The 21,303-nt window shown below is 41.1% G+C and overlaps 1 protein-coding gene across 3 annotated transcripts in view; it reads right to left on the bottom strand.

Annotated features, from left to right (window-relative positions):
- Positions 1-21,303, bottom strand: part of TSGA10 (testis specific 10) — a 360,446-nt gene that overhangs the window by 180,705 nt on the left and 158,438 nt on the right. For all 3 annotated transcript variants that reach the window (XM_069204318.1, XM_069204316.1, XM_069204317.1), the window contains exons 7-9: positions 19,453-19,626; positions 19,284-19,361; positions 7,278-7,429 (exon numbers count right to left, since the gene is read on the bottom strand). In XM_069204318.1, coding sequence (XP_069060419.1) covers positions 7,278-7,429; positions 19,284-19,361; positions 19,453-19,626 — 404 coding nt within the window. The remainder of the gene's footprint in view (positions 1-7,277; positions 7,430-19,283; positions 19,362-19,452; positions 19,627-21,303) is intronic.

Below are 21,303 nucleotides of genomic sequence, written 5' to 3'. Positions count from 1 at the left end.
GAAATCTCACAGTACTGTATTGCGTTCCAATGAACTGCTCTTAATCAAGTTCTCGGATAGGCATGATGTGTACATGCTCACTACAATTCATGATGAGAGCACTTCCCCCATGGCGGGTTTGGGTCAGATGGCTAAAGTTCACAAGCCCACCTGTATACTTGATTACTACAAGTACATGGGCAGAGTGGACAAAAACAACCAGGTTCTTCATCCATACAATGCAAGTCGTAAAACTTGTACTTGGTACAAGAAACTGCTTACCTACTTGATCCAGATAGCAACATACAATGCGTATGTTGTTTATTATCAGAAAACTACAGGAAGACTCATGTCTTTCTATGACTTTCAGTTGTCTATCAATGAAAGTCTCACTGCTACAGAAGCAGCAGCCTCCACTTCATATGTTCTGTAGGACATGAAAAGGCTTCAGAAGCGACACTTTGCTGATCGCATTCCTAAAACTCCAAAGAGGATCAACCATGTTGTTACTGTGAAGTCTGCTTGAGGCAGGGAAAGAGGCAAGAGAGTCATGTTTACTGTCCCCAAGGCCCATCTCAGCCAGCCCTGTGTTTTCCTACTTGCTTATCTTATATCATACCAAAGCGAACTACTGACGGAGGCAGAGCTGCCCTTAGGTAAACCTTCCATGGGCCACTACTTTGCTACGCAAGCAGCTGCAGATGTTTAGTTCCTCTAATTCAGGAAATTATGGACTTCCTTATGGCATGGTTGACACCTTTATCCACTGTCAGAAGTACATTATAGTCCCCACACTGCACATAGTTGTGGATGGAACATATGCCACATTGTCACATGGTACCCTGGGTGGGAAAATGGTAAAGGCTTGACTGGAGTTAGAAGTGTGTGTTAGGGAACCTATGTATGCTACACAAGGACCACCATTACAGGACTCAATATGTAGTATGATGATTGTTATTACAGATTTAGTATAAGATGTGAAAACAATCATCATGCAATGTACCCTTCTTCAATAACATTGGGTATAATACAAGTTAGTAATTGAGTTTTCACACTGTGAAAGGCAAAGTAAAGGTGTTGGTGAATGTGTCCCACAGGACATTTGTTAGGCTTATTACTTAAGGGAACTTAGGTACAGTTCCCCAGCACGTTTGCCTTAGTTTCAACAGTAGATACGTTGGCTCAGTTCAAGGAATAGGCCTCGGAAGGCATACTTGGACACTTCGAACTTGCATCCACAAACTAAAAGGAGTTGGATTCACCTCACTAAGTGCACTGATGGCACATGAAAGACATGTTTTCCTGAGATTCAAGTAGCTAGGAATGGAAGGCATTAGTACAGGTTCACCATTGTAAGGTGCAGCTCAGTTGTTGGCTCTTGGAACCTTGAGTTCCTGGAAAACCTACAAACCTTATAAATCCCCACAACCAGAAGGGTCTAGAGGACGTAATGGTATATTGCTTTTGTCAATCAGCCATCTTTAAAAAGAGTTACAGATGAAAATGCTGTCACAAATGTCCGTTGTTTCTTACTCATTTTCATTATTTCTGTATTTCAACAGTTATTTTTCTGGGCAAAACCTTGAGGGATCACCACATAGTACCCCTTGAATAATTCAGAATTGTGTCTACTTTTCAGAGATCTATAGCTTTTCTGGATCACCCCTGTGTTTAACATCAAATGTATGAAAAGCTCTTTCCACAACAAAATCTGGTTGTGGGGAAAAAAAACTGGCAACTCAGTCGATTGGTTGAGGTGAAACTGGGAAACCACTTTAGGGAGAAATTTAGGGTTGGTGCAGAGAACCACTCTGTCTCAATGTATTTGGAAGAAAGGCTGTTCCTAAGTTAAAGCCTGGAGCTCACTAATATGTCAAAGTGAAGTGATGGAGATTTAAAAAAATGCCACCTTCCAAGAAAGGAATTGAAGGGGGAATAAGTCTGTGGATTCAAATGGGGGGGACCATGAGTCTTGTGAGAATGACATTGTGGTTCTATAAGGGTGCGGGTGGAGCTCAAGGTGGAATAACTCTTTTGAGACCCCTCCATGAAGGCTTTATTAACTGGGACCTTGAACAGAGAAAGGTGTTGCACATTTTGGAGATAGGCAGCCACTGCAGCAAGATGTAATCTTATATATGTGAACGCTAACCCAGCCTCTTGTAAGTGAAGCAGGCAGCAGACAATGTTTTGTAAAGTGGCTTTGAAAGTGTCGATTTGTTTTGAGTGACAGTAGCAGACAAAACGTTTTCACTTTGCTGCATAAGGGTGGGGCGATGGGCTTCTTTAAGAATGTCCATACATTTTGGTGGTAAATTAAGGTAACCAAACTCAATAACCTCATGAGACATATTGCTAGGTTGAGAGTTTTGGGATCTGGGTGCTTGATTTTTCCATGGTTCTGAGTGAGACGGTCTGACCTGTTGGGAAGCTTCTTCCGGGGAACAGAGAGGTCCAGTAGTGTTGTGAACCAGGGTTCTCGAGCTCAGGTGGAAGCTACTAAGATCATTGTGAGAGATGTTTACCTGAGCTTCTGAACCAGAAATGGTAGGGCAGGGAGAGGAGGAAAAGCGTAGGCAAATATCCCTGACCAACTCATCCATAGTGCGTTGCCTTCGGATAGTGGATATGTTAACCTGGAGGTGAAGTTTAGTCACTTTGCGTTTTCTACAGTTGCGAAAAAGGCCTATTTGAGGGAACCCCCATCTGTGGAACTATGGAAGTAGAACTTGTGGGTGTAGTTCCCATTCCATGGACTTGTTGCCGCATACTGCTTAGCAGATGTGCAAAGTTGTTGTCTGTGCCTGTGAGATACTCTGCTATCAGGTGAATGTTGTGACGTGCAGCCCATTTTCAGATGGTCTGTGATAGTTGGAAAAGTTACAGAGACTGTGCCCCCCCTGTTTTTCTAGATAAGCCATGGCTGTCATATAGTCCATCAGGACTAGAACAACCTTGTCAATGAGGTGAGGAATGAATGCTTTCAAGGCTAGGTGAACAGCTTGAAGCTCAAAGAAGTTGATATGGTGACCCTGGTGCTTGGTGTCCCATGTACCCTGTATTGTCAAATCTTTCAGATGTGCACCCCATTCCGGCATTGAAGTGTCTGTTTTGAGAGTTATGTGGGGAACAGGGTCCAGAAGAGGCCGCTCTTCAACATGTCGTTAGGATTCCATCATTCCTGAGAGTGATAAGTTTAGCGGTCTACCAACACTAGATCCCGTAAGTGACCTTGTGACTAAGAACACAGACGAGCAAGACATTATATCAATACAGGAGTCACAATCCTTAGAAGACGCATGACTGTATTCACTGTTATTTGCTGCTTTGGCTGAAATTGAGGTAACAGAGCTTGAACATTGGGAACTCTTGCGGAATTGGGATAGACAAGCCTGATTTGTGTGTTCAGAATTGCTCCTTGATATGATTGTATCTGCAGGGGTTGTAAATGAGATTTTGAAACATTGATTGTGAATCCCAGGCTGTGAAGCTTGTCTATTGTCACCAGAGTATACTGGTGATATTGTTGAAGAGTTGCGGCTCTGATAAGCCAATCGTCCAGATAGGTGAATACATGTATGTTTTTTGTCTGCAGAAATGGGCCACTACCACTGCCAGACATTTGGTGAAAATGCATGGTGCAGTTCTGACCGCAAATGGAAGGACTTTAAACTAGTAGTGCTTCCTTAGTAGTGCTTCCTGTTCACCATAATCCTGAGATATTTGCAAAGGGCTTGGTGTATTGGTATGTGAAAATATGCATCTTTAAGATCTAGTGTAGTCATAAAGTCACCATGTTGAATAAGTGAAATCACGTCCCGCAGAGTGACAACGTGAAAATGTTCTGAAAGAATATATTTGTTCAGTGGACTTTTATCAAGGTTTGGTCACAGAGAACTATCCTTTTTGGGTATGAGGATGTAAAGAGAGTATACTCCTCAACCTTGGTGTTGGAGTGGGACAAGTTCTATTGTTCCTTTGAGAAGGATAGCCTGGACCTCCTGTTTGAGTAATGTTTGATGTTCTTTGAGAGCTGATGAGTGCGAGGTGGAATGTTGGGAGGTGTGGTACCGAGCTCCAGACAATAACCAAGTTGGATAATACCCAACACCCACTGGTCGGTTGTTATCGCTTGCCAGGTGGGTAGAAAGATTGTGTAGGCATTCTTCGGCAGGTGTGGTACGAAGGGGGGGGGGCGAAGAAAATCATTGTTTGCTGGTAGTGATGGCACCATGTGAGAAAGCACTTGTGACTCTACCCTTGATTTTATTTCCTCTATTGGAGCCTCTACAGTAGGATTTTGTGGCAGGGTATTGGCTCTGACCACGCTCGTATGAGGTAGATTCTTCCAGGGTGGTTGTTTAGAGCCTCTGCAATAGCTGGAACGGTGAAAGAAGCCCCAAGATGTAGGAGTTTGTAGGGCTCCCATGGACTTTGCAGGTTCTGTGTCTTTCTTTATTTTTTATACCGCCTCATCGACTTGGGGGCTGAACAGATGTTCCTTGTCGAAATGGACATTGAGAATATTTTGTTGGAAATACACAGCCAACCATGTTGTCTAAGGAGGACCCTAGTGTTAATACTCCTGGCTGAAGTGGCAGCAGTCACAGGCACATGTATTGGTTATAAGTTTGCCATCTGCAACTAGCTCTTGTCCTCTTTTCCTGTGCTCATCGGGGAGATGTTGGAGAAGCTCCTCCATATCTTCCCAGTGAGCACGGTCATATTTAGCTGAAAGACCCATAGAATTTGCAATGTACCATTGGTCTGCAGGCTGAGCTGCAACCCTTTCCCTCCCTGCGTCAATACTTTTACTTACTTTGTCAGGTGGCAGGGTATCGCTAGATGCTTGGTAGTTGGCCCTTTTCCTAGCACTGGTGACTACTGAGGAATCCGGGGGAACTTGCCCTCAGATGTAGGCAGGGTGTGAGGGAGAGGGTTTATATTTTGTTGTCAACCCTGGGATTAATAGTATGAGCACTGACTGGGTCCTTGAATATATCCTCCATGTGGCACAGCATTCCTTTGAACATGGGAAGGTACTGTGTGCCCCTGTGTGTGGAGGATACTGTCTCAAATAGGAAATCCTCTTCCAGATGTTCCCTATGAAGTTAAACGCCATGAAAAGTAGGCGCACCAGCTATGAGCTCCTGTAATCTAGGTCTATGTCCCCTGGTGGATCAACATCATAAGTCCCAGGGGTCAGTGTCTGGTGGTACATGAAAAGAGTCATCCCAGTGTCAGGGGGACCGGGTTCATCACCAGGGGATCCTTGAATGGCGGCATCTAAGGGATCTAAATCAGACTGCAGTGAAGATGGCATGTCAGGTAATGGTGGTGGAGGTGGCAGAAGTAGTGGTAGCGGAGGTGGTGAGTGTGGTGGAGGAGGCAAGGACTAGTGGCTTTGTCCTTCTTTATGCATTTTGGTGGAATAAGGACATCCAAAGCTTCTTGGAAAGACAATTGTCCTTTGGAAGGTAGTGGCAGAGGAGGTGATGGCTTGGCTACAATCCGTCTAGTTTTGGGTTGGATCGCTATCTGTTGTTGCAGTGTTCAGTTTTTCTTATAGTTTGTGGAAAATGGGCTCCACTGTTGCCTCAATAGTCTTTTTGGGTGTCGACTTCGATGCTTTCGGCTCTGGTCTAATTTTGTGTTTCGGCGCCAAAGATTCACTCGTCACTGAAGCAGCAGATGGCGATGGTCGGCACAGCATGGAGGTCATGGAGACTACAGAGGTTCTTGGCACCAAGGTTTTCGGTTCGGATGGTGTTTCTGGATGGCAGGTTACAGACCTGATGGGGATCTGTCCGTGGATATTTTGCATGACAACGTGGGCAGAAACGGAATGGGGTGTGTTCCATCACCAGGAGGGGATTGTATGGAGACTTCAATGGAGACTAAGTGTGAAGGCCCAGAAGAGCGAGGCCATCTGGTGGGCGCAACGGAGTTGCGTCGACTTAACGGTTGGTTCTAGCTTGTCATGTGGATAGGAGAAACAGAATCTATAACAATATGGGCAGAAGACAGATATTGAACCAAAAGAGAGAACCAACAATGGTCTTGACTCAAACTGTAAGCACAGACGTCCGGACCAAACAGCGGAGAGGAAACAATGGAGTCTATGCCCATGCGCAGTATCACCGAGAAGGAGGAGTCACTCTACCTTGTGACTTTAAAGACTTTCTTAGAAGAAAAACAACCTGCACACATCCAGACTCAACACTAGATGCAGTAGTATGCAGAGCATGTGTATCTACAGCCGCACATGCTTTGAGCAAATAGTACCTGGAGCAGAGTGTGCCCAGTGGAAGGACATGGCCGAAAACAGGAAGCTATGCTAGGTACATGCTCCACAACAGGGACTGAAGATCTTAGAAGAATGAAGGAGGAGGTGAGCAGCCAACAGGAAGCAGGAGGTGTAACCAGTAAAGGAATCACGAGTGATTTTGAAGCCAGCCAGTGGTAAGTACTGGTGTGTAATGGATGGGCTGTAAGCCCATTTTTAAGCTTTTGTTGACAATGCATGTGCCCTGTAGGCAAAACCTAAAAAGCAAGACTCTTCACTATTTTCATTGTGAATTACAAACAAACTAATATTTCTGGATGCAAGTTGTTGTATCTAGTCTTTTGATATACCTCCATCATATAGTTTTTAAGGTTAAGTTTAATCTGTTGTATTACTATAATCTCATGTGCATGCCTTTCACACATCAGTCAGTCAGTCTATTGGTAAAAGTATAGATATTAGAGACTGCTGCACTCACAGTTGTCAAAAGCATAACACTAAATATTATTGAATTACATTTTTTCTGAGTGGTTTTATTCCATTTAGGAAGCTTATAACTGGACAAAAAATGTAAACAAGCTGATCATAGATGATATTTCTTTAAAATTTGCCCTAATTCTGCTCTGTGTTGTCCATTCTTATCTTTTTCTTTAACTCCCTATCCTTCTTCAATTAGATCTAAACTCAAAGCACCCTCAAGGCACTTCTGTGCCACGAATGGCATTATACCTTATTCAATCACTTAATCCCACACTTGCTCTCTTACTCACTCGCAATGACTGAATCATACATTTGCTCACTCTCTCACAGCAGATTTAACCTCTTGGTTACTGAGATACAAGCAAGATATTTCACCTGGCTGGTTGCCCAGTTACCATCTAACTATAAGTTATAATACTATTGGAACTAACAATGTGAAGCCAGTGATATGTCTGCCCTGAGACAAATGTGATTATGGCAGCTAACTATTTTGTAAACAACAAGCTTGATCCTTTTCTCAACCATAACATACCTGAGAGCATCATAGGCTATCTTCTGTCGTCCAAGTTCATTTTCTGTATCCATGACCTTTCTTGTGAGAAGTTTCATGTCACTGTCTGTTGATGCTATGGTCTCCCTCATCATTGTGAGCTTGGATTTGTTCTCTAAATGTTCTTTTTCACTCTACAAAGAAAGAAAGTATATTGCTGAACAAACCATAAATTTTGAGGTCATGAGTACCTCAAATACAAAAGTGCTCTTCATGAAACCTAGCCAAGCAAACTTTCTGGAAGCCATAAGGGTTTAACTGCAAGTGGGCCATGCTTCAAATTTACAAAGGCTGCAATATTTAGGGCTAATAACCAACAGTTGCCTGTCACTAATTCCTACAATACCGAACAAAATTCTATACCTCCTGGCCTACATCCTCACAAAGGCTGCTCACCTTGCCAAACAAGGCACTACTTAGATTTTTCATCAATGTTTGCAATTGTTTAATTCCTAGGGTTATGCCACTAGGTTTATGACTCTCCAGGTTTTGAGTAACATCATCGACCCTACCCACACCCAAACACGAACATACAAACTTTGTTCCCCTTGTCACTCCTCAGTCTTCAGGATTACTGGCCTGTGATTGACCTTACTCTTAGCAATCCATCCACTGACTCTGAGGCATAGATACCAGACCACATCTTACTGCCTAACGACCACAAGAAAGACATACAAATCTTCTCCAGCACTTGGGCCTACATGTGCTCACCTTAATACCCCTTCTTTGTCCATCACTAGAAATGGAAATCTATGGGGTCTGCACATGACCAACAACTTCCAGAATGCCAATGCCAAGCAGTTCATAGTAGACCTGTAAGAACGATGCTCTTATCTGCCTGCAGGATTATATTAATTGTATCCCAATCAATATATTGTCATCCAAGACATTCGACTGGGCATCAATCTTAGAGCGTACTAAACACCAGTATCTCAGGATTATGAAAAGTGCTAAGGTCTGACCCATTTTTTAGTAGGTCTGACTCCATCTTAGGTACTATAAGTCACCATCATTTTCTGATTCATGCAGAATCACTGTCATGTCTACCTTTGACATAGATGTCATCTGACTGTGTCTTTCTAGGAACCATAAAAGTGTAGAGTCATTTGGCTAATGACAGTGATATAAAAACTGATGCAACATCAGTCTGTGACACGTGTCTACTTATGTCAAGGTCAAGTAAGAGCAAATACAGCCATATAGCAAACATAATGTAATCAAAATTGATGTCCTCTCACGTTATATTTTCATAAGGAAATGACAGGGATGTACACCTTGAGGTTTCTGGGTGCAAATCCAACTGATGACTTTATACAAATTGAGACTCCAGATAAACATTTAAATCCTCCTGATAGGGTTTATAATGAAAACATACACATTGAAGGGGATACACAATATACCATTAAAGCAGTCTTCTAGGCATAACTGTCTGATGATTATGACATCATTCTAGCTGATGAAGACTGGACACCAGTCTTTATTAGGGAATAGGGGAGGAAATTGTAAAGTAGCCTTTTCTCCCATAGTACCTGAAGACATCAGGGAAATCGACACCAGCGAATGGCCTTTAAGGCAGACTCTGGCATTATACAAAAATCAAGAGGATTGGGACAAGCACTCAAGTCCACATGTCATTCCCTTATGCAGTGAACCTCAAGTACAAGCACAATACTCTTTAAAGCCAGAAGCAAAAGTAGTTTAAAAGCAACATTAGATCAGCTGGAATATCAAGACATAATAGTGCCTTGTCTGTGACCAATGAACAGGCCCTTTTTTCCCATCTCCAAACCAAACGGCTCCTGTAGGATAGCTTTAGAATAGAGGAAAATAAATTCACATATGCAAATGATCCTGGATATTTTCAATGGGTTCTTCTGTCAAAATATTGCACCTGAAAGTGACTACCTAACTGCCTTTAGTTTCAACAATGTACAGTTCTCAAATTAACATTTGCCTTTTGGCTATAGGTATAGCCTTGTCTTGTTCTCAGCGCGTTTCCTGGAGATCTTACAACCAGATCCTGAGGTATTGTCATACATTGATGATATCTATCTTACTGATGATGATGATTTAGATTTACACCTAACTAGGGTGAACAGCATTGTGACCATATTAACATCACCTGGTTAAAAAATAAATTTTAAGAAATCAAAGATTGCCTACCTGACGGCGACCTTCTTAGGATACGAGTTATCCAATGAGGGAAAGGGTTAAGTGTGCTATCTTCTATCCTCCCGATATACTGAAAAAGTTGCAGTCCTTTCTGGCATTTCTCAACTTTGGACGTACTTACTTGCTGCGCTACGCTGAACAAGGGAAGACCTCGTATGACTTGATTTCTCCCACGTTTTAATAAAAACAGTGGACAAGTGCTGATATCTGCCATGTTCCACAAGCAGACATGCTCGAGACTAAGGGCCATATGTATGAACACATTTTCCCATAGACACAGAATGGGTAAAACCCCTTGATACAACTGACCCTAAATATTTACAGACTAGGGACCATAAGAGCAACCTAGTAATCAGTCATAGGCAGTCACTATGTTTAAACCCATGTGGCCTACAATGAGGGAGAGACTGTTCCTATCGCTTATAAGTCTAACTTTTTTTCTTAAGCTCAGTAATTCTACACCTTTTGACTTCTGTGGACCATGACTTAATTGTTACTGGAACCCAGGGACCCCAGTCAATCACTATTGGAATCCGGGGACCCCCCCCTACTGAGTCATTACTTAAAGCAAAATACTCCAGCCTACGACTTTAAGATGATTTGAACCACAAAACAATACACATAAAAATACAGAGACAAGCATTTATCAAACGAATACACAATATATTTAACAATTTATTTAACTCACAAACAAATATAAAAAAAATCAAAATTACAATGTAAAGGTAGGACCTTTTCTAAATTCAGTTGAGATGGCACTAGTCGTCAATACTGCATTCTATTTGATCACCTGCACTGCGTCGGCAAATGAAAATGAGGACACTAACTTAATGTTTAGCCTCAATTTTAAGTTCATTCACATTTTAAAAAACATTTTTAAATATTCCGATTTACATTTTGCTTTTTTTTAAATTTATATACCCTTTATTAATCTGTTCATAATATTTATTTTCTAAGCAGACGCGGCCCCCTGAGTAGGCTTTGCGAACCACAAGTGGTCCTCGGACCACAGGTTCTGAATCACTGCTTTAGCTGAACCAAGTTTTGCTTCCATTGAAAAAATACTTACAGTTGTGGAAAGAGTTATCCTGAAGGAGCAGACTTTGGCACAGGTTAAACATACTATTGTTGTTTCTTCCATACCTGCACTAGCAGTAGCCACCAAGGCAAGCATTCCCAATACTTGTGCCCTACACCCAATGTGGATGCACTGGGCCTCTTCTTTAATTGTAGGGGATGTAAAGTTTCAGTATGAGCCTACTCTTCATACCCAGGCTTTTCTCTAATTAAAAACAACACATTGCTCCAACTCCCCCCACTTTTCCCATTGAGTCTTACCACAGCGTATTCTACACGGATGGCTATGCCCAGCCAGCGGAGGGAACAAAATATAAGTACTCTGCAGCCTGTGAGACAATGCAAGGTACAGTGAAAGATGGAGAATTACATCCAAAATGCACCCAAACAAAATCCTAGGTGATAGTACTGCACAGCATGCAGATCTACGTCCCCTATTTCTTGTATTACAAAAGGCTGACTTCTCAGTTCTCACACTTATTATGTCTGACTCATCCTTCTTTGTGCAGCGTTATAATGTTGACTTGAAACATTGGCACTTGAATGGATTCAATGATTCAAAGGGAAAACCTATAAAGAATAAACTTCTTTGGGGAAAGGTAGTTTTCTTACAAGATAAGCTTCTACTGGTCCATGCGAGTCACACTTTGGGCTATCAGTATGATAGTGTTCATGCTAAAGCGAACTGTGCAGCAACACAGCTGTGAAGGCTGCAAGTCAGACTGCTAGAAGTAGCCGTCCTCACTAGATCTCAAACAAAGATCAACACAGACATCTAAACAGCCATAAATGCAATCAATCAAGGTGGAAAACCAATAGGCTTCCATTCCAAATACTTCTACACCCTTAATTCATACAACATTCCTGAGATCATCCTATCAAGAGTGGGAGACAGGATAATACCTATTAATCTGTCCAGATCGGATTTAATTAAAGTTGCCAATGAGGGAATCACATCTTCTCATGCAGGGGTCAATGCAACCGTAGCAATGCTACAGCACGGCTATTGGTAGCTTGGTTTATATAGAGAGACTAGAGATTATATTAGGCAGTGTAACGTTTGTCAGCACATTAAACCCTCTACTGTCAGGAGACTGTAGTCAACTCCTCTCACAATCTCTAACATCCCCTTCCGGTTAGGTTTATTTGGATCACTAATCCGTCCACTTCATTCAGCGTACAAATATAAGTACATGTAGGTGGCAAACGATTCATGTTCTCAATTCCTATGGGTTTGGCAACAGAGAAATACAAGGATTTGCAATCTTTGATAGCGATTGGGTCAGTTCATTCATTTGATTCAGATAACGGTCCCATGTTTGCTTCTAGGGCTCACAGAGATACAATGTCTGTTCTGGGAGTTTATCTGCAATTCAGCAACCCTTTAAAAGGCTGAATCGAACAGCGATGTAGAATGTGCTAACAGCATGATTAAAGAAGCCTAGGCTGCTAGCTAGTGTCCTAATTTAGGGCTTAGTTGGCACCGTTATTGGTATGAAGCCCAGGGAGCACTTAATAACTTGCCTAGACGAGCATTGGGAGGACATACTCCATTAAAGGTTCTCTTCTAAGTGCCTATGTATGTGCCACGCTTAGAAAATTCTGTGAAGGTGGCAGATAAAGAAAAAAATGACTTGGAGAAGCATTTGAATGTTGCAGAGTATAAAAGAAGTCAGAGACAAGATGTCTAACGTTAACAACTCCGACACCCACACCTGTGAAGAGAAGGGTATTACTGCTGCGGACAGTCGGTTTCCCAAAGTTGGGGACTAGTTTGTGAAAAAATCCATGACAAGCAAACTTCTGGACCATCTTACAGATCATGTGTTACTGTTCTGGGGGTAAAAGGCAACAGAACTGTCATACTGCCTCATTTGCTTGACTCATGGAAAAACAGACATGTCCATCGACCGTGTGAAAAAGCACTATGTTGCCAATCCTCTATAGCAAACCATCACAGACACCATGAAGGATTCAGGGTAGTGCATTTCAACCTTTCCCTACTTTGAAAACAATACCCCTAGAACAATGCAGGAACATTACTATCTCGATTTCCTAGCTGGGAATATTTGAGCGCAGCACTCTACGCAGGACACTGAATTCTGCAAACACACCTAATGTTGACATCACTACTGTTCATGAAAACTATAGCCTGTTGCTCGGAATGGGCCAACAGATCAATGTCCCAAATAGGGGTATAACAGGATCACTGTCCTAACAGAACTCGAGGGAAGCTTTAAATTATGAAAGAGGAAGTATTTTGTGTCATGCTTCATCATCGGCGACCTCTCCCACTCTGGTAGGACAATGCCACCAGGGTGAACTCAAACTCCTGGTGGACCTGGACAGGAGGGAGTTCTTAAAAAAAGCTACTGGACAGAGTTGGGATCTAGATTCACTAAAAATACCTTGTGGACAACCGGTATATCATATTTAATAGTTGCGTCCACAGTAATGTTGAGGTTAATGGCTAAGCCTCAATTAGCCAACATGTTTCTGCCCTCACAAGAAGCCTATGCAGGCCAGGGGCATTCTTCAGGGCTGAGGATCCCTACCGGAAACAGCATACTAATGCTGAGAACTACTTCATCAATTCTAATGCCACTCAAGTTCTATCTGAGTGATGATACTGTTAGAATAACTCTAGATTACAGGGGATACCGTCTCCTGTTTTGGGAAGGGAACAGTGTCCATTGCAGTCACATAGTAGTCAAAAGGTCCAGTGTGTATGTGCACTTCGAAGAGACCGCTCCCAGCCAGGTATAGATAGGGATCTATAAGCATATGCTGCTTTGAATAATGAAGATCCTTATTTGAATTCAGCTAATTACAAAGATGTATTGTTATGATCACTATGCACATTATTACATACACACAGTAAAACATCGTGAAGCACCACCTCCTGATAGTCATCCTACTTTCTTGAAAAAAATCCCTTATTCCCTTATTTTCGGAGTGCTGACAGATCATAACCTTCAGCTTTCTGTTTCTTACAGAAGCCACAACAGCCTCCAAAGAATCTAATCACTACCAACAGACTGGTTTACTATAATGAGGTTAGTCGAAATCTGGCTATCCAGGGTTATGAGTATTAGAAAGCAAATACTGATGAGAAAGTATTTGGGGATCAAAGACAAATCCTTATTTTGGTCTTGTATAATACAGAAAGAAATGATTTTCCTAAACAAAACTACCCATCAGTCTACCTGTCTGTGATTTGGAAGAACAAAGGACTTAAAGAAACCTTGCATATCAAAAGTCAATTTAACCCTGTTCAGTAATTTGCCATTGCAAATGAATATGTCAGACTCAAATATAGATGGTATAATGCAAAATGGAACCTATAGTTCTACTCATTTCTCTACTGAGGGTTTATCCTTCAGGCCATATGAATCTGACACCTGTATGCATTGTTTTCTTCCCAACACTCATGGCCCTAAAGCTAATCGTCCTGACCCATGTTATTACACGCAGAAACCTGTAGTAGTTACCACATATAATGTAGGTAAGCTATGCCAATGATGAGGGAAACAGATAAAACACAACTCAACCCTAGCATCAAAGCACTACACATTTCATGCAATAATATAATATCACACAGAAGGAAATGTCCCAAGGAATTCCTGCAATTCGCTCCAGTCTTTCAGCTGTAAAGAACATTTTTCCTTAATAAATGAAAACATGGTCTTTTCTGTCTTTCTTCTATAACTACATCCTAAAAGAAAACAAAAGATTTCTGGCTACAGGAATATATACTACGCATAATGAACTGAATAAAAGTTCAGAGAAAGAAGATGCAGAAAGAAGTAGGCAAATAGATCAAGAAAACCTGCAAGCAGTTATTAAAGTTATTGACAATGGAATGCATACGTTTTACAAAAGAGCTTATTCATTAAATGTCATTCTGTCCCCAGCAACAGACCTCATGAAAGGAGACTCTGGGTATATTACAAGACAGGCTTGCTGAATTAAGAGCAATTATACAATTAAACTGGGCATCACATACACTCAGGTAAGGTTTTGTGCCTTGGAAACTTCTCAATGAAACAGCGTAATTTGAACCACATAAGTTGACACCCAGAAAACAATGGCAAAGAATGAATCCACATACACACCACTGTTGAGTATAGAACAAATGTAAGACGCACCATTTACGGTTAGTGACACTTTCCTGATTACCTGGCTTATACACTGTTATTTCCTAACCCATTACACAACCTTTCATTTGCATGACTGCTAGAAATATAAATCTATTGGCTTGTAAGAAACTATGCACAATTCACAGTTGTTCCATTCATGGAAAATTCCGTTTGCCTACATGTGTTTAAATGAAAACAAAGATGACCCTGTATGTATGCAGCGAATTGCAGGAATTCCTTGGGACACTTTCTTCTGTGTAATATTATAGCATTGCATGAAATGTGTAGTACTTTGATGCTAGGGTTGAGTTGTGTTTTATATCTGTTTCCCTCTCCAAATAAGACCCTCTTTTTATTTTTTGCTTTTCTTTTTTAAAGAGCATATTTTTAATCTGACCTATTCCATATCATCACTGGTATGTTTAATCGCCAACAAACATTCTTCTTTAAGAAATACGTTTAGACAGATTGCGTTATATATAATCACCAATTACTTGAAACAGGGCAAGGTTTCCAAGTATTCATGCTTCGCTTTGCCCATCGCATAATATGTAATCATGTTTGTTTTTAAACGCATTCATATTCAATACTTTTATATATGTCCTATATCATGTTTTCTATGTATCATATTTTATATACAGCCTGTCCTAAAATATTGAGAGCATAGATTCCCCTATACGTTACCTAAATGCTACATGATTGGATACACCCCATGATGTTACATTCAGACGTAAAAGCAGGAGATTACATAAAGTCCTATGGTTCAACTTCATTTTTTAGCAGGCCGACTCAATTGAGGGTACTATGAGTCACAATCTTTTCCTGATTTATGCAGAATCACTGTCATGTTTGCCACTGACGCAGGTGTTGTCTGACCTTATCTTTATAGTAACTGTGAAAGTGTCAAGTCATTCGGCTAATGACATAGATATGACAACTGATGTGAAATTAGACTGGGACAAGTGTCTACTTATCACCATGGCAACATAATACAAACTTATAGCCAAAATAGTGCAGTCTGAATTGACGTTCTTTCCCCTTGTATATTCATAAGGAAACAAGTGGGTGGTACACCTTGATGCACATAATTTGTGTCAGACTTTCCTAAAATTGTCAGAAATTCTAATCTCTGACAAAATTTAGTATACAAGGGCTACCACTTGACGACTTGTCAGGAGAGGTCTTTCACCAAGATTATCACACAAGATTCTGCCAGAGATAGTCTCACCTACTGCCAGCACACTTCGAAGATGCTACATCTCGCCTGATGCTCATAAAGCTGAGTCCCAGAGGAAGGCCGGTACCACAGCGTGTTTGTCCTTCGCAGGGTACTTTGCCTTCATTTCTCTACTGATAACAATAACTCTTGCTGACAACAAAGTATGCGGTGTGTCTCTACTCCATAAGAAAACCTAGACTGCAAGTTTTTCTACTTTCCATGATATCTTAGTGTAGCACAGAGAAGTAGTTGTTAAGGAGTTAGGTTATAGATATATTTTTATCATGTTAGGAATGTTCATTTTATTCTCATTGCTCACAACGTGCCTTCTTGCTATTTTTTATTTTTACATCATATGTAACTAAGATGTACTAAGAAACGGGTTTGCTCTGTTGTAATTTAGTTAGAAGTTTCTGCTCTTCTTGGTACAATGTTGTGTGTGTGTGTGTGTGTGTGATACTGTAATAACGAAATAGACTCTAAAAAAGACCTCAACAGGTCTCAGAAGGACGTCCCGGCCTTCTTCATGTTCTGCCAGTAAATTGTCAGCTCAGAAAATGCAGATGCAGAGCCACTGCATTGCCTATTCACCTCTACACTTGTTAGCTCCAGTCTTATTAGGGTCCTTCCAGCAGGCTTCTTTGAGTAGTTTGTGAGCTACTAGTACCTCTCCTGCTCCCGGTAAATAGCTCTCCTCTGTGCAGTACAACCTACTACATCGAAAGATTTTGCTTGGTGGAATTAATTAATATATGCATACCAAAATTTAAGATACAAACATGCATTTTCAGACCTCATTAGCTCATGCTTGTAGAAAAATGACTACATTTTCAAAATAGATAAAGCTGATATTTCAGTGATAAATTAGGAGGTGCTGGGAAGACTCATGGCTAATATTATTACCTTTGTGCCAGAGGCACTGCAGCATTAGTGGTCATGCATTATCCAAAAAGAGGCATTTCACATCAACACAGCCATTTTACCTTACTGCTGACTGACAAGCACATCTGATGAACTGAGGAGATCACTGCCAGTAATCTTGCAAATGGTGGCCATTAATGTAATCTTGTCTGGTGTTTTCATTGTTACAACCCTAACGATATTAATAGCTCTAGACAATTTTCATTGATCATAAATAGCTCTTATTTGCATAAGATTTGGAGACCCCTCCCTTGAAGTGTCTCAATAAATGCCTAATGTTCACTTGAACTTGAATGAATACCGTTGCACTCTGAGTAAATGGGGTTTTGGTATTGCAGCCAAGTTTTGATGACACTGCTTTCTAATAAAACTGTGGTATTTACTGTAAGATATTGGATTATTATTTGGGGTGGGTGACTGCCCATGTTAAAGAATAATCACAACCCTTTTCAAGGTGAACTATCCAAGTCACTAAATTAACCTGAGTTCAACCCCTGGCAGCTTTGGTACAGATCAGACAGGCTTAACTTAGGACAATGTGTAAATTGTTTATACAGTGCCAAAACAGTAATAATATCAAAACACTAAACCATAAAAATCCCAAACCAAATATGAAACATGGAGTAAAATGCAATAAACAAAATGACACCAAAATGATAAAAATTGAAGAAGGGAAACTCGAGACATGATTTTTTGAAGTTTAAGTTAAAATAGCACCAAGAAAGCACAAAGTGCCAATGATAGAAATAGTCGCAGCAGACTGGGACCTATGTGCAGTTTGAAGACGACTGCAATGGAGCATGTGTTGGCTATTCCAAACCAGATTCGTCTTGGTCAAAGATTTTACTTTTCTGATTCAGGGCCTGACAGAGTTGGCGGACTGGTATTTACTCTGTCAGGGTGATGAAATAAAGTACTTTGTCGCACTGAGGGTACCCACCCAAAAAGGGTTATTTGTGCTTAACGCAATGCAGGGTTACACTGCAGCAGTCAAGCTACATAGGGTAGGCCTGAATCCATGTATGCACTGCCAGGTTAGTGGATGGCGCAATAGGAACTGCAATCCCACAAGGGGCATTTTAACTTCCAGGCCCCTAGGGGCATTTTCTATACCATAAACTAGCGGTTTGTAGGCAAGTTAAAGGTTCCAATTAATAATAAGCCAATTCAACCATGTTTAGAGGGTAAGCACAGACACTTTACCACTCGTTAGTAGGTGTAATGTGCTAGGAGTTGTAAAACCAGTAAAAATAGGGTTCAGCAAAAGGTGAAAAATCTGGGGTGATGCAGATAATGCGAATTTCTTACATTTACATGTTTCTATATATTGCAGTTATAAAAAGCTGCAACATAATTGAGGGTTAGGATAGACTCACGAAAAAGCATAATGATATTAGAGAGGTCAACTACTAAAATGACTAACTTATGCTATTATATTAATGTATACCTTTTGTATTGATGAGGGGCCATTGAAATGTGCATTTACCTAAATAGGGCAGATTATTGTATTATGATAACTATGAAGCACATTAATTACACTTATAAATGGCTGATTGTGGAATGCCATATGCAGAGCTTAAATATTGTGTCTTTGTCATGGACAAAAATAATTCATAAAGCAGAATCAGGAATTTTATGGTGCCTTGCTTCCTCCTTTTCATTCTTCATGACTACCTGCCAATCTGCGCATTAAATTAATAGAGCCTATTTCAAACTTCCATCAACCAGGGTTTGAGCACAGGCAATCAGTAACCAGTTACCCACCTTAGCTCTCAAGCCTATGCCAACCACATCAGTATCTAAGACACATCCTTAAAATACTGCAGTGTGTACCCAGGGGGAAACATCAAGGCAAACACTGAGGTGATTTCTCTGACATGAAAGAACATGTTGGCTTGGGTGCAGTAGGCACTATATAAAGCAAAACAGAGAAACAGGTGACGCAGCAGGTAGTATCTGTCCCTGAGCGGGATTGTAACTGAAAAGGAATGAGGCAGTTGGCAGGAAATAAAAGGATAGTACTAAGTCAAATAGGTCTTACAAGATCATGATCAAAGTAAAAGGATACAGGGGGCAAGGTTAGGAGTCAAAGGGGTTGGGACATGGGTTAGCCAATGTGATGTCTAGGGAACTTGGAAACTTTCAGGAGATGAAACGTTCAAGATGGAGGAGTGCTGTGATGTAAAAAGGTGTGACAGTGTTTAGTGAAAAATACAACATGCAGGTGGGGGCAAAATAACATGGCACCTCAATTTCATTTCCACAGAATAAGTAATTTACTTCGGAGATGGAAGAAAAAGAAAGAATTTCCATTTTAAGTCCCACACATTACTTTTTTGTAGCCTCTTGTCAGTCTTTTAAATCAAGTGAAAAACTTGACAGTTTTCTCTTTACAAAAAATAGTTTGATCAAATATTTCAAATTAATCAAACCGGTTTCTTTACAGTTCAGTAGTCTTACCACACGAAGTGATGCTCTGTACTCCTCTATCTGCTGCTCCAGGTGAGCTCTCTCATTGATTGCAGTCTCTTGGGAAATCTGACAAAAAACATACATGGGTCACCTTTCTAAGAGTGGCAATGGCAGCATTAATGATGCATTTTTTAAAACAGAGACTGTCTCCTCAAACCTTAAGCCTCTCTCTCAGGCTGTCTCGTTCAGTCGTCATCCTTCTCAAATCTGAAATTGCTCCATCTCTTTCAGCTTCTACTCTTCGCAGGATGTTCTGAGCAGTCAAGCTGGCCTTTGGTGCCTTAGGGCTTTTAATGAGCTCACGCCGAAGTCGGGCTACTTCTTCCTGAGCCTGCCAATTACAAAGCAGAGTAAACTAGAGGTGTGGACAGGTAATAGTACTAAGAATGATACACAAATACAACGAACAGCGCCTGATGTCCTAAACAATGTTTGTCACTCAATGTAACGTACAACATTCGCATAGTGTTACCAAGAGAGCTCTACCAGGACAGAAATCTTTGGCTGTTTTGGATAATCTGAGGCCACAACTGTGAGATCAGTCAGAAACCATACTAAAGCGGAAACATGTACTTAGTACTCATAGAAATCCATCATTTGGATAGATGTTTCCTCGTCTTCCAAAGTTCCACACCAGTGAATGTTTGTCAAGCAATTATTGCCCCCTCTCACTAAACAATGTATGCAACCAGTAGAGCAGGCACCCAATTTACCACAAAAATAACTTCTGTTCAAGGGTCATGTTCAACTTGAATTATAGTCATTACTACTAAGGAGACAGTTTTCACATTCAGTAGATGAATGGCTCGAATGAGGATTCTATAAAGAACATTAGAATACATTGAAGAATAATAAACATTGCGGGGGGTAAACAGATAAAGCATACCATCCAGATAATGCATCACTGGTAGGGAAGTAAAGAAGTCTGGTCAAAGAGACACATGAAGGTGGATGGGGCAGCCAAAATACTCTTTACAATATCCACTGCTAGTCCCTGCTGGGCAAGAGAATGCACCCTGTAAAACGCCAAAAAGAAGTGTCTGAAAAGGCTTAATACTTTAAGACCTGCACCACTAAAAGAAATTGTTCCAGCAAACCCCATAAATTAATTTAGCTGAGAATTTCTTTGCTGCCAAAATGAAATCTGCATTCTCAGGTGACCGGCAGAAGCACTTTAGTTGACCGTGCTCAGTGGTCACATATAGCTGGAACATTGTGTGCTAGAAAGACCTGACCAACCTGCTTTGGGAGCAGGTCTATCCTTTGCGGAAGATAATGAGAAGTCAAAGTTCTGAACTCCAGCAGATCAGAGTGCTGAATCCTCGTTGTCTAGTCTGTGGCAATCAGGATCAGCTGTACTCGACCCTCCACAACTTCTACAGGACTCTGGACACAAGTAGAATTGGTGGCACTGTGTTAATAGGTCCAACGATAAGTCAACCCTGAAGGTGTTTCCCAGGGAACTATTGACATGGAAGTCTATGGCACAAGGCTGAGGACGCTTCTTGCTCTCTCCTGTGGCAAAGAAATCTATGCATGGACACTCCAATTGGGAAAAGATTGTTTCTGCACCTCCAGATAAAATTCCCAAGTGTGGTTTTACAAGGGGAAGGGGACTCAGAAAATATGCTCTCACATTGAGGGTACCTACAAGATGTGCTATTCCTAAGAAAATGCCCTGTTCTTTGGCCCATCTCCACAGCTGAACCGTTTCCAAACACAAAGTCCATGACCTCACACCACCATGAATGTTATCAATATGGACGGCTGAGGGGTGGCCTGACAGAACTTGAATGGAAGGGTGGAATGGGTTTAAGGCAAGATGGACTGCACACAACCCAAACACATTTTATGTATATATGCTGCTCCAGTGTGGACAATATGCCTTGCTCCATTATGCTGCCAAGATGAGTGCCCAATAATGTGATGTTCATCACTGAGGTAGCCTGCAAATGAAGAGGCATGATCCACTATCAGACTGGAAGAACACCTTAAACTATGCAGATCC

This window comes from Pleurodeles waltl, chromosome 8 (genome assembly GCF_031143425.1).
Source record: "Pleurodeles waltl isolate 20211129_DDA chromosome 8, aPleWal1.hap1.20221129, whole genome shotgun sequence".
Taxonomy (NCBI): domain Eukaryota; kingdom Metazoa; phylum Chordata; class Amphibia; order Caudata; family Salamandridae; genus Pleurodeles; species Pleurodeles waltl.
Note: the sequence above shows the minus strand (reverse complement) of the source record. Positions and strands in the feature narration are given on the sequence as shown.